Below are 13817 nucleotides of genomic sequence, written 5' to 3'. Positions count from 1 at the left end.
ACTGGGTTATGGGCTAGTGTTTGCTTTGAGCACAGTGAGGTTACGGTCTAGGTGGGTGGGCTGGCATGACTCCAAGTTGCTAATGGGGTTGGGGGGAAAGGGGTATATTCTAGTGCATTGCACTCAGGCATCTTCTTTGCTTGTATTCCTGCCCTTTTCATCTATGTTCTAGTACTGGCTCAAGATTGACAGTTAAAGCTTTGTTGTGCTGTTCTTCCCTCCTGTTGTCTCCCTTAGAATGTACTCTTAGTGGGTAGCAAACTAACTTAATAGTGGCCTCTAGGACTAAGATTTAGTAGCAGGAGATAAAGGAGAGTACAGTCTATAGACTCTCCCATCCACTGCAATGGCACATCAGTGTACCATCTAATTTGGTAGCCCCTGTGATAAGGGCACAGCCTTCTGGTCTTTCCATACAATGATGAGTACTTTGAATTGCACTTTATTTTGCTGGAGATAGGAGTTCCTAGCATATTAGCAAATTGATGGCTGGCAGCTGGCCTAGATGGTAACTTCTCTCACATTTACGATTTTAGGATGCTTTTGTTAAAATTTTTTCCTAAAGTCAGACAAACTATCAAATCTCAAACTTTCTATCAGTCAGTCAGTCAATCTTTCGGGAATTAGTTCAGGCAGTCTGGAAACTTCATGGATGCAGGATTCATTCATTCAGTCAACAAATATTTGTTGAACATCAATAGCAAGCCCTATTCTAGGAGCTGGAAATATAGACAAAATATACAAACAAACCAAATGATGCCATTATAGCTTCATATACTATTTATTAAGTTATTAATATGAACAGATATGCAACATTACAGATGTCTTTCAAAGCCTGTAATAAAATATAGTCCACTATCCAGCCCAGGAGAAAGACAACAAACAGTATCATTCTTACAGTAAGTGTAGCATACATACTCACAATAGTCCCTTATTTGGACATCAAAGGGAACAATCAGTCAAGATTCTTTACCTCCATTAGAATTTAACTTTCTTGGATTATAGCTGTTTTAGAGTCAAAAGTCCAACTTAGATTACCCACAGAGATGTGTAGCATCACATGTTGGAGAGGAAGGAGCTACTGTCACCTCCGTGGCAGCCCTTTCTACTGTCTTGCAGTCCTTCTATATCGAAGCCCATCTTGCCTTTTAGGCCAGTAGTGGTCAAATTTGGGTATGGGGAGAAGGCAGGTGGGTCACAGGGAGGTTTTGATTAATTTACAAAGATTGTGTTTCAAAGCTCTAAAAACCCATTTGGTGGTGGCAGTGGCAGTGAAGAGTACACTATATTTCGCCAAGGGGGTCTTCTCATCTCTTGAGTCTTGACTTTCTCATATCCTTTAAAATTCCTGCAGTTCTCAGTGGGAAAGTGGAGGTGGCAAACTCTAACAGCGATTGGTATGGGGCCATCTGCAGAATGAACTGGACTGGCTACTATGGCTTTTATAACCTGCTTTCCTTTCTTTAGTCTAGACAAGCTTATTTCTTCATCTTTCCACCTATGTCCTGCTAGTTCTAACATAAGATTTAAAAGGACTATGGAAGATAAAACTTCTCACTTTCTAGCTGAATGATGAAAAACAGCAAAAAAAAAAAAAAAAAAAGAAAAGAAAAAAATTCCATTCTTCAATGAACTATACTCAATTTCCTCAGTTGAAAACAAACAAGCGCCAAATGAATTTTAAAGACAAGTGCTGGATAATGCTGATTAACTGGTAGAAGTAGTTCCTGAGTGAAACAGCATATGTATCAGAATCTAAAATACAGGCAAAACCCGAAATGCTCTGTAATAGGGATTGTAATAGTGATTCTTCAACCCCTTAGTTTCACACTGAAAACTACAAATGTTTTTCAATATCAGGCTATTGATAATAGTCAATTAAATATGGAATCAGAAACCTCAGAAAGTCTTGCCAAGTTTGTGGCAGTTTCAATAGTCTAAAAAGGAAAAAGGAGAAACCAGAGGTTAAAGAGTAAGAGCATTGGAATTTTATTTAACTCTAGGTACCATGGGTTTGACATTAGTAGGAAAGACTAATGAATAAGCAGCCATACAACTTTTTTGGTCACTGTGCTTCCCAAGCACCAAAAAATGGAGCTATTTTTCCAATTCAGTTTCATCTTTAATAAGCTAGACAGATCCTGCTGCATTCTTTGTTTCTAGTTTACCAGTACATCATTATGTAGTTTACTGCATGTGTGGAGCAAGTCATTATGTAGTACCAAGTTTACGTCATCATAGGACTACAACATGCACATTCTACTTAATGTAGCTCAAGCAACAGGAATACAAGAGAACGGTTATGGGTGGAGACTTGCCTTTGACAAAGTCATGATCACACTAACTATAGGTTTAGAAATCTTATTAGGGAGGTACCTACAGCGGTTCTTCAATTGGTATTAGAACATCACATGCATGCACAAGTGGTATGGTAGAGAATGAAGCGGAAGAAGCCGCTGGATGGAGGACAGAGGGGAAATTAGAGATGGGATGATGCCATGTATTGGGCAGTTCTCAGCTTTCCACAGTAAGTCTCTGCTCTGTGAGAGAGGCCTGCTGGGCAACACTTTTGTTCTCATGACTGCGAAGTTTGGATACGACATCTAGAAAAGCCAAATCCTGTACTTCCTTGTGTAGACATTCTGGAAGACAAAAAAATACAGATATGATTCTGTTAGGTTGTTCTAATATTATTATACAGTCTATCCAAAACATATACCAAAATGTTTATTTTGACAAGACTAAGCTATAAAACTAGAAACAATTCTGGAAAAAGACATAGCAGTAGCCTAGCAATGTCTTTCTTAGAAATGTATTATAATTTAAAAAAATCATAAAAACTTTACTTTTTTTTAAATTAAAGGAAAAAATTTTAAAGATGGGGACTTGCTCTGCTGCCCAGGTTTGAGTACAGTGGCATGGTCACAGCTTACTGCAGCCTCAAACTCCTAGCCCCAAGGGATTCATCCTGCTCAGTCTCCCAAGTAGCTGGGATGACAGTCATGAGCCACTGCACAGCTACTTGCTGCACAGCTACTTGCCCAATTTTTAAAAAGAAAAACGAGACGTCAAGTTCTACAGTGTAAGATTAATTACAATAATGAGTTATAATTAAACACAGCTCACTGTACGATCTCAAGGTTTGGTTACATACAACCCTATCACCAGTTCAAATACGAAGTCCAATGACTTACCAAAAAGCTTAGGATATGTTTCAAATTAATTTTGTGGCAAAAGAAAAGTTTATACTTCATATCCTTCAACAAATTTCTGTGACACTGGACTCCCTTTTAGATTTTTTGTCCTCTTCTTTCTGACTTGCTTTCTCTATTTAACTTCAATTACAAGAAAATATAGGATTCCTGTTAGGACTCTGAGAACTGTTATATGGGATGAGTGAAGTCTAATAAGCTTAATGTAATCAGTACTACTGAAACTGATGTGTTTATTTTGATATGACTGACATAAACCAATGAACCAGTGTTTTTAGTAGTAATAGAAAAATCCATCCTAAAATTCATATGGAATCTCAAGGGACCCTAAATCTCCAAAACAATCTTGAAAATGAACAAAGCTGGAGTTCTCATACTAACTGATATCAAAACTCACTACAAAGCTACAATAATCAAGATAGTGGGGTACTGGTACAAAATCCTACAACTTGGGCCAGGCGTGGTGGCTCACGCCTGTTATCCCAGCACTTTGGGAGGCCAAGGTGGGTGGATCACCTGAGGTTGGGAGTTTGAGACCAGCCTGACCAACATGGAGAAACCCCATCTCTACTAAAAATACAAAATTAGCTGGGCGTGGTGGTGCATGCCTGTAATCCCAGCTACTCAGGAGGCTGAGGCAGGAGAATCGCTTGAACCTGGGAGATGGAGGTTACGGTGAGCCGAGATCGCACCATTGCACTGCAGCCTGGGCAACAAGCGCGAAACTCCGTCTCAAAAAAAACAAAAATCTTACAATTCAACAACAACAACAACAACAACAACAAAACCCTTCAATTCTAAAAATGGGCAAAGACTTGAATAGACATTTCTCCAAAGAAGAATGGCCCACAAACACATAAAAAGATTCCCATCAGTAATCATTAGGGAAACGCAAATAAAAACCACAGTAAGATGCCACCTCACGCTCATTAGTTTGGCCATTACTAAAACACAGCAAATATTGGTGAGGATGTTGAGAAATGATAATCCATGTGTACTGCTGGTAGAAATGTACAATGGTCCAGCCACTGTGAAAAAGAGTATGACAGTATTTAATTAGTAAAAACAGTATTTAATAAAAAAATTAAACATTGAATGACCATATGATCTAGTAATTCCACTTCTGAGTATATATCAAAAATAATTAAAAGCAGAGGCTCAGAGATATTTGCATACCAATGTTCACAGCAGCATTATTCACAAAAGCCAAAAGGTGGAAATGGCCCAAATGTCCACGGATTGATGAATGGATAAACAAAATGTGATATATACATATGATGGAAAATTATTCAGCTTTAAAAGGAAATGAAATTCTGACACGCCTACAATGCAGATAAGCCTTAAAGACCTAAGTAAAATAAGCTAGACAAAAAAGGACAGGAGTTTCTTATTCCACATATATGTGGTGCCTAGAGTTGTCAGATGATGGAGACACAAAATAAATGGTGATTGCCAGAGGCTGTGGGGAGGGGTAAATGGGGAGTTATTGGTTAATGAGTACAGAGTTTCAGTTTGGGAAAATGAAGGTGGTTCTGGAGATGGATGCTGGTGATGATTGCACAGCAATGTGAATGTGCTTAATGCCATTAAACTGTATACTTAAAAATGGTTAAAACAGTAAATTTTATGTTTTGTATGTTTTACCACAATTCTAAAAATGCCTAAACAAATAGAAGAGACTCAAAGTCTCTGCAAGGAAATAAAAGATATAAAGAAGAAGCAAATGGAAATTTTTAACTAAAATATATAACTGAAATAAAAACAGGTTCAACATCAGAATAGAGGGGACAAGGGAAATAATCAGAGAACTTCCAAGATAAAACAATAGAAATTACTCAGTCTGTACAACAGAAAGAAAATAATCTGTGGGTAAAAAAGAACAAAACCTCAGGGACCTACAAGACTATAATTACAGATCTCACATTAGTGTCATCAAAGGTCTGGAAAGAGTGGATAGAATGGGGCTGAAAAGTACCTGAAGAAGTAACAGTCAAAACTTCTCAAATTTAGCAAAAGACATAAACCTATCAATTCAAGAAGCTGAGCAAACTCAAACAGGATAAACCCAAAGAAATCCATGCCAAGACACATCATAGTTAAACTTCTGAATACTAAACGCAAAGAAGTCTTGAGAGACAAAAATGACACCTTACAGGGGAATAAAACACATAAGAACACAATGGATTTCTCATCAGAAACCAGGGAGGCTAGAAAAAAGTGGCACAATAGTTTTCAAGTAAAGAAAGAAAAGAACTGTGAACCCAGAATCCTATACCCATTTTCTGTCATTTGACAATGTCATTTCCCTTTCATTTTGAATGAAAAAAATTTTTTTTTGGCTAAAAATCTGTTGCTAGCAGTATGGCTAAAGGAAGTTCTCTCAACAGAAAGGGAATGATTATAACAAAAATAAGAAATCTAAAAATGTGCGTAAATATGATAGACTTCCCTTCTCTTTCAAAGAGTTTTCTGAAATATGTTTGGTGGTTGAAAGAAAAGTTGTAACACTGTCTAATGTGATTCTAAATATATGTAGAAGAAATATTTAAGAATGATATACGTGAGAGGCTGGGCGTGGTGGCTCACACCTGCAATCCCAGCACTTTGGGAGGCCAAGGCGGGTGGATCACCCTGACGGGTGGTCAGGAGTTCAATACCAGCCTGGGCAACATAGTGAAACCCCGCCTGTACTAAAAATACAAAAATTAGCCAGGTGTGATGTGGCAGGCATCTGTAATCCCAGCTACTCGGGAGGCTGAGGCATGAGAATCACTTGAACCCCGGAGGAAGAAGTTGCAGTGTGCCAAAATCACGCCACTGCACTCCAGCCTGGGTGACAGAGCAAGACTCTGTCTCAAAAAAAAAAATTATATATATATATATATATATATATATATATATGAATAAATGTAAATGATTAAAAAATGTTTAACCCATAGGAAGTCAGAAATAAAGAAGAAGTGTGACAAAGAGAAAACAGAAATAAGATTGCAGACTTAAGCCATATCAGTCATCCATTAAATGTAAATGGTCTAAATACACAAAAGGGACTGGTAGATAGATTAGAAAATGACAACTTTGCGCTGTATACAGGAAACTCACTTCAAATACAGCAGATTGAAACTAAAAGAGTGAGAAAAGATCATGTGAATGTTATTCAAAAGAAAGTAGGATGGCTTCTTGTAGTGGCACATGAAAGAAAATAAAATAGTAATAATAAAAAAACAAGCAGAAGTAGCTATGTTAAAGTCAGATAAAGTTGACGAGAGCAAAGAAAAATACCAGAGAGAGGTACATTATATAATGATAAAAGGGTCAATCCCTCAAGAAAGCACAGCAATCCTAAAGGTGTAGGTACTTAACAACAGAGCTGAAAATTATGTTAAGCAAAAACTGACAGAACTGAAAGGAGAAATAGGTAAATCTACAGTTATGGTGGGAGACTTCAACACCCTTCCTCTCGACAATTGACAGAACAATTAACTGCAAAACCAGCAAGAATAAAGGAAACTTGACACTAGTACCAACAGAATCAAATTCACATTTATACAACAGTACCCAATAACTGCATAATACACACTCTTTTCAGGTGTCCATAGAACATATACCAAGATATGCCAATGTCCATAGAAGATATACCAATGATTTGTTGAAAAAAAATTTTTTTTTTTTTTTTTTTGAGACAGAGTCTTGTTTTGTTGCCTAGTCTGGAAGTACAGTGGCACAATCTCTCAGCTACAACCTCTGCCTTCCAGGTTCAAGCGATTGTCTTGCCTCAGCCTTCTGAGTAGCTGGGACTACAGGCGTGTGCCATCACTCCCGGCTAATTTTTGTGTTTTTAGTAGAGATAGGGTTTCACCATGTTCGCCAGGCTGGTCTTGAACTCCTGGCCTCAACTGATCCACCACCTCAGCCTCCCAAAGTGCTGGGAGTACAGGCATGAGCCACCGTGCCTGGCCTCCTAAACAAATTCCTTAGTTAATATTATGGCATACAAAATCAGAACCTGTGCCTGCTATAAAATAACATTTTAGGGTTCATGAGACTTACTGATTTTGCAATACTGAATGTTGTCTAGATTTGCTATATGATACTTTCTATTGTAGTGAGAATCTTTTGGGAATGTCTTCAGTGAAAAGTAATTCTATCTATTATACAGTTGGATGGCTAGAAAATACCAATGTAGTGTATATTTCAAGACAGCTAGAAGAGAAGATTTTCAATGTTATCACCATGAAGAAATGAGTGTTTACAGTAACAGGGGAAAAAAGTTATAACCTCCATAAACTAATTTCTAATGGCTTTAAAACCCAAAGCCATCATTTACTATTACTCTACATTTAATATTTAATGTGAACCATATGTTTATGGACATCAAATGATAGAAGAATACTTACCAGATCCCATAAGAGCACATATCAGGACCATGGAATTATATTTGATTTCAGGAGCACTTCTCTCATCTGCTAGCAGTCTATGTAAAATCTGTACAAGTTTAGCACTTTCTAGATCTTTCTCAGCAGTGCCTACAAAATAAAACAAAGTATATCTACTGTGTACGAACCCAGTATCCTCAGGATAAACACTGCTTCATTTTGAAGAAATTGACCATACGAAACCTTCTAAATGGAACTGATAAATAATAATGACCTAGAAAAATAATATTAAATTCAGACCACGTGAAAAGAGTAAATAGAATTAGATTTTAGTAGACACTTCAGGTGTTTAAGCTTACTATTTAATACTAACACATTTCTTTTAATATGAGACAATTAAACTTTTTATTATGGAAAATGTTAAACATATGCAAAATCAGAAAAGATGGTATAATAATATACCTTATGCACTTATCACCTTAAAGAATTATGGCCAATCTCTCTCATTCACCTGCTCTCATCCATCTCAAATTATTTTGGAGCAAATCCTATAAATCACATAATTTCCTCCACAAATAAAAGATAAGGACTCAATGGAATTTCAATCAAAATCCTAGCAAGATTTTCTGTAGAAAATAGACAAGCTTATACTAAAACTTATATGGAAAGCCACAGGCCCTAAAATAGCTAAAACCATCTTGATAAAGAAGAATAAAGTGTGAGGAATTCCTCCATCCAGTATTAAGGCTTACTCTATAGCTACAGTAATCAAGATAGCATATTACTGGTGGCAACATAGGCACTTATGTCAAAGGCACTGAATGGAAGACCCAGAAATAGACTCACACATATATGCTCAACTGACTTTTGACAATGGTACAAAATCAGTTCAGTGGAGGAAAGACAGCTTTTCAACAAAAGGTGCTAGTACAATTAGACATCCATGGGACAAAGAAAATGAACCCTAACCTAAACCTCGTACCTTATACCGATATTAACTCAAAATGGATTACAGACTTAAATGTAAAATATAGAACTATAAAATTTTTAGAATATATAAAGAACTCTCAAAACTCAACAGTCAAAAAAAAAATGGTTAAAAGACAAAAATCAGCATTTCACCAAAGAATATACAGTTGACCCTTGAACAATATAAGTTTGAACTGTGTGGGTCCACTTATATCTGGATTTTCTTCTCTTCTGCCATCCCTGAGAGAGCAAGCCTAAGCCCCTTCTGTTCTTCGCCTTCCTCAGCCTACTCAGTGTGAAGACAAGGATTCAAGACCTTCTTGATAATCCACTTCTACTTAATAAATAGTAAATATATTTTCTCTTCCCTACAATTTTCTTAACATTTTCTTTTCTCTGGCTTTATTATAAGAATATAGTATATAATTCATATACAAAATATATGTTCACTGACTGTTATTGGTAAGGCTTCCAGTCAACAATAGACCATTCAAGGAGACAGATATCCTATACACCTTGACTTGATCATTACAAACTATGCACATAAAAAAATACTCACATGAGTGTTTCCTCTTCCTGGAATTGGGGTTGGAGGGTCCATTCGCCCCAGTGTGAGAATTATGGATATAAGTTGTCAGTGGGAATTAAGAGGCTATCAGTTAACAGTATTTACCCAAATGGCTTTGAATTGGATAGGACATCCCTACTAAGTGTAAAGTCCTCTTTTGTGTAAAGCAGCCTTAGGCCTTAACCACAGGCCACGTGACTCTATTACACCATCCCTGGCTGACTGTCTTGGGTTGGCTCCTAAGCCATCCAGCTTATGCTATTCATAAACTAGATGCCTATGGATTAGCTTCTCGTGATGAATTCTGCCCATCAGAAATGCTATATTAGGGCCGGGCATGGTGGATCACACCTGTAATCCCAGCACTTTGGGAGGGCTGAGGTGGGTGGATCACCTGAGGTCAGGAGTTCAAGACCAGCCTGACCAACATGGTGAAACCCTGTCTCTACAAAACATACAAAAATTAGTCAGGCACAGTGGCATGCACCAGTAATCCCAGCTACTCAGGAGGCTGAGGCACGAGAATTGCTTGAACCCAGGACGCGGACGTTGCAGTGAGCTGAGATTGCGCCACTGCACTCCAGCCTCCTGGGTGACAAAGCAAGACTGTTTCAAAAAAAAAAAAAAGCTATGTTAAACTGAAACTAATGAAATTATTTAGTCTCTGCTTTGGGGGAGTTCTGAATGCAAAATACACAGAAGGGTAACACAGAAGACAAGACATTAGAGTAAGGCAATAGAAGTCACGGTGATGGAGAAGGAGAACAGCAAGAAAGAATCAGTAGTAGAGAGAACCAGCAGAGATGGAAGAGAAAGTATGGGTCACTGGGAGAGTAGCAGACTCTTCATATGCTGTCATATTCTAAATATTGTTTGGTTTCTCTGTGAAGCCTGCTGAAAATGTTTTCTCTATTCTCTAAGTGGCTGTAACTTGAGACGTTATTTAAAAGTTAAACTTACCTTAATGCATTGCCCTAAAAATGTTACCAAAAACACAGCCAAAGGGGACAGCTGTAACAATATATATAGAATGATTTTCCATAGATTCAGAGAACGGTACAGACACTAGCAAAATGCTTCCAGTCAAGGTTCTGTCTGACTTCAACTCCACTTCTATACTTCCTTTCATCCAAGACAAAAATAGAAGAAAATAAGTTTGTCACTGGGGTACTTACCCAATTCTAAAGCTGCTATTAATGCCAAAGCAACAAGGGCTTCATTCTGCATTATTACATGTTCACTAGTTGCCATGGTAACTAGATGCTTGATGCCACCACTCTGCACAATGGTTTTAATTACATCCTACAATAAATAATATCAGAGAATTATAAACTTTAATTTTAAACATAAGGAACATGCATTAAAATCAGTCAACTCATTGTTGAGTGGTTTTGCGACAGTGTCCTGTATGAATCATTTGATTTAATCATAGTTTTTTTCTCCACAGAAGAAAAGGAAAAAGCTTTTAGCTTTAAATACATTCATCAAAAGATGACAACTTAAATTGCCTAAGTAGAAAAGACCACTGCAGTTCATATTAAAAAACAGAAGGCTTAGAAGCTACCAAAGCCAAAGAAGTAAAAATGCCACTGCCTTAAATGTTGACCTACCTTAGGATTGACAAACAAGAATAAAACTTGGAATTTAAAAAAGTTCTCAGCTGGGCACGGTGGCTCAGGACGTAATCCCAGTGCTTTGACAGGCCAAAACAGGAGGATCACTTGAGACCAGCCTGGCAACATAGCAAGACCCCATCTCTATGAAAAATAAAAAAATTAGCCAGTCATGGTGGCACACATCTGCAGTCCCAGCTACTCAGGGTGCTGAGGTGGGAGACTGCTTGAGCCAGGGAGCTCAAGGCTGCAGTGAACTATGATCACACCACTGCACTCCAGCCTGGGTGACAGAGTGAGAACCTGCCTCTTAAAAAAAAAAAGTTGCTTTTAAATTTTCATGATAGTGCCAGGTAGTTGTTCTGCAGATGTTCCAGGTAAAGCTTTTATAAAAAAATTTTAAGTACTTTTTACCCCTTGATTTAATCTTACAAATATGAAAACTGAATTACATGCAAAAAGACTGAGCAGAACTTAAAATTCTCCATCTGCCCTCATTTCTCATGGTGCTTAGAGCTCTGTCTTCTCTCCATGGCAGAGGAGACATCAAGCTCTGGATTCAATAAATCCCACTGACTGAGCAAATTACTGAACCTCTCTTACCTCAGTACTATCTCCATGTCACTGGAATGATGTAAGTATATATCTCATAGGTTTTTGTTATTACAAAGTTATTACACAGAAAACACGTAAGACCATCTGGCAAAAGTTAGATGAAAAAAAAAATGTTCACCTTTATTTCTAGTACCCATTTTGGTCTTCATTCCACCAAGGGCTCCGTTGTCTTAGAACTCTTGAACTAAATCTGATTTAGTAGGAGGTCTCAATAATAAAATATTTTAAAAATAATTTTCTCTATTTTCACTATTTTTAATAATTTGAAGGTCTGGACATTTTAAAAAGCCTGAGTCAGCTTCAAAATTAATTGTAGTTGGAAATATTTTCCAAATTTGCTAAAATATTTTTAAAGGGTTTGCTTTATGCTTCCATTTCATAAAAATTTTTTGAGAAAACTATTTTTAGAAAGTATCTTTGCTTTGAGCCCAAACTTGTTTAGTGATCAAACATGCTAAATAGAGTCCAAGAACTAAGTTTTTATGGTAGCTGTGTTCTGGCATCTAATACATTTTTCCCCATCAATCTGTTTTAGAAAGCTTTTTCTAACCTCCCCAATTTACTGTTTACTCAGCAACAGTTTATTTGAAACAGATACAGAATTCTTAGTAAAAAATTTTATAAAAATCACAAAAGAGCTTGAGTAAAGAAGACCATAAGAGATGAACAGATACATATGCAATCATTTAGGGAAGATGCTTGAACTGTCATTTTGTCCTCTATGTTTCTAATCACACTTAAAAGACCAGTGTAGTAGAAGGAAGAGTAGGGAATGAACTAAGGAAATGTGTACATCAGAAATGAACAGTGTCCTCTCTTTGGCCAGGTATACTTTCATCTCACTTTTCCGGAACAGATACCTGAGTCCTTTTTAAAATTTCTGCCCTCCGGGGAACATCACACACTGGGGCCTGTCGTGGGGTGGGGGGAGCGGGGAGGGATAGCATTAGGAGAAATACCTAATGTAAATGACGAGTTAATGGGTGCAGCACACCAACACGGCACATGTATACCTATGTAACAAATCTGCACGTTGTGCACATGTACCCTAGAACTTAAAAGTATGATTAAAAAAAAAAAATTTCTGCCCTCTCACCAACTACTTCAACAAATGTTCATTGAATAGCTATTCTATGAAATCATTTTGCCTTATAGAATATGGGATTAAAAAATAGATAAAACATTGTATTCGTCACATGTGACAGAATAATATTGACGGCAACCCTTTATGGAGCAATAACTACAAGCTGGACATTGTACTGAGTAGCTTATAGATATTAGCAAATTTCTATCCTGCAGAAAATCTCATTAGCTAGATATCATCTCCTGTTCACATAGATGAGGAAATGAAGCTCAGATTAAGTCATTTGCCCAAGTTCAGACAATAAATAAGTGGTAAAACCAAGGCTAAAACCTAGGCAGTTTGGCTGATTAGTGGGTCTTTGTTCTTAAAAATTCTGGAGATGCTTTATGCAGTCTGAAACATGTTTTATTTCATAGTTCTATTCTTATAGAAAGCTAAATTTTGGTATATATAAAACCAAGGCAAATTATCCATGCTAACAATTTCATCTATTTAGCATTTAGTCAATTTGCCCTTGATTAGTGAAATCAACCCAGGTTAAGACTGTTGAAAACTGTATCATGTTGATCACAACGGAATATTTTCAGATAGACTTTGATTTGAGGTAATTTTATAAGATTGCCGGTTGGTATAGCCATTGAGTTGGTGAGCCACTTAACAAAAATTTTCTTTTTCAAGATTGTATCATCAAAGCCTTTTCAGTACGGGATTTAAATAAATGTTTGTTGGATGAATGAGCAAATGACTAAATACATTTGTTTAAACAAGTTTTTAGCCTGGTAACTGATAAAGAATTCTCTACTCTTAAAGGTTAAAGAAAAGTGCTGGCTTTGATAGCAGGGAGTTTTTATATTCCTGGTATAAAGGCAACCTATATTTCTCTTTACATTTTTGATGTCTATAATTGGAAGATCCACTAGTTGGTCAGCAGTCCTAGACTAGGGCGCTCTTTCAAAGAAAGGTGTGACTTTACCTAAGAGCATCAGCACAGGAATACACTGCAAAGTGCTGAGATGACTAAGCAGCATGAAACCTTGTGAGTCAGTGCAAACTTTTGAAGGGTTGAACTCCAAGACGGAATTCAGGGTGGGGTATGATCTTCAAAGTTTAAGAACAACATAAGGAGAGAGCTGTGATTCACACAGCTGGCTAAGGATCTACAGGAATGTAATACATTTGAACCTGGTGTTTAATTATTTTAAAAACTTATTCTAGAACAGCATTTTTCCAAAGTACGTCCAGTGTAATAACAGATGCCACCTGCAGAAAGGATCCATGGTCAAACAGTTTGGGAATCAGTGGATTCAAAATAAAATTAAAGAGGTTTCTTTAGTATTAATGTGTGCTGTGAATCTCAAAGGCAAAGAAAAAAATAATTAC

At 37.0% G+C, this 13817-nt stretch overlaps 1 protein-coding gene across 8 annotated transcripts in view; it reads right to left on the bottom strand.

The window, feature by feature from the left end:
- Window positions 1-1965: 1965 nt before the first annotated feature.
- RAP1GDS1 (Rap1 GTPase-GDP dissociation stimulator 1) overlaps window positions 1966-13817 on the bottom strand; it is a 173473-nt gene continuing 161621 nt past the window's right edge. For all 8 annotated transcript variants that reach the window (XM_055111644.2, XM_003829915.5, XM_003829916.5 and 5 more), the window contains 3 exons: window positions 10301-10427; window positions 7610-7738; window positions 1966-2642 (listed from right to left, as the gene is read on the bottom strand). In XM_055111644.2, coding sequence (XP_054967619.1) covers window positions 2515-2642; window positions 7610-7738; window positions 10301-10427 — 384 coding nt within the window. In that variant the 3' untranslated portion in view covers window positions 1966-2514. The remainder of the gene's footprint in view (window positions 2643-7609; window positions 7739-10300; window positions 10428-13817) is intronic.

This window comes from Pan paniscus, chromosome 3 (genome assembly GCF_029289425.2).
Source record: "Pan paniscus chromosome 3, NHGRI_mPanPan1-v2.0_pri, whole genome shotgun sequence".
NCBI lineage: Eukaryota > Metazoa > Chordata > Mammalia > Primates > Hominidae > Pan > Pan paniscus.
This window is presented reverse-complemented; position numbering and strand designations above follow the sequence as displayed.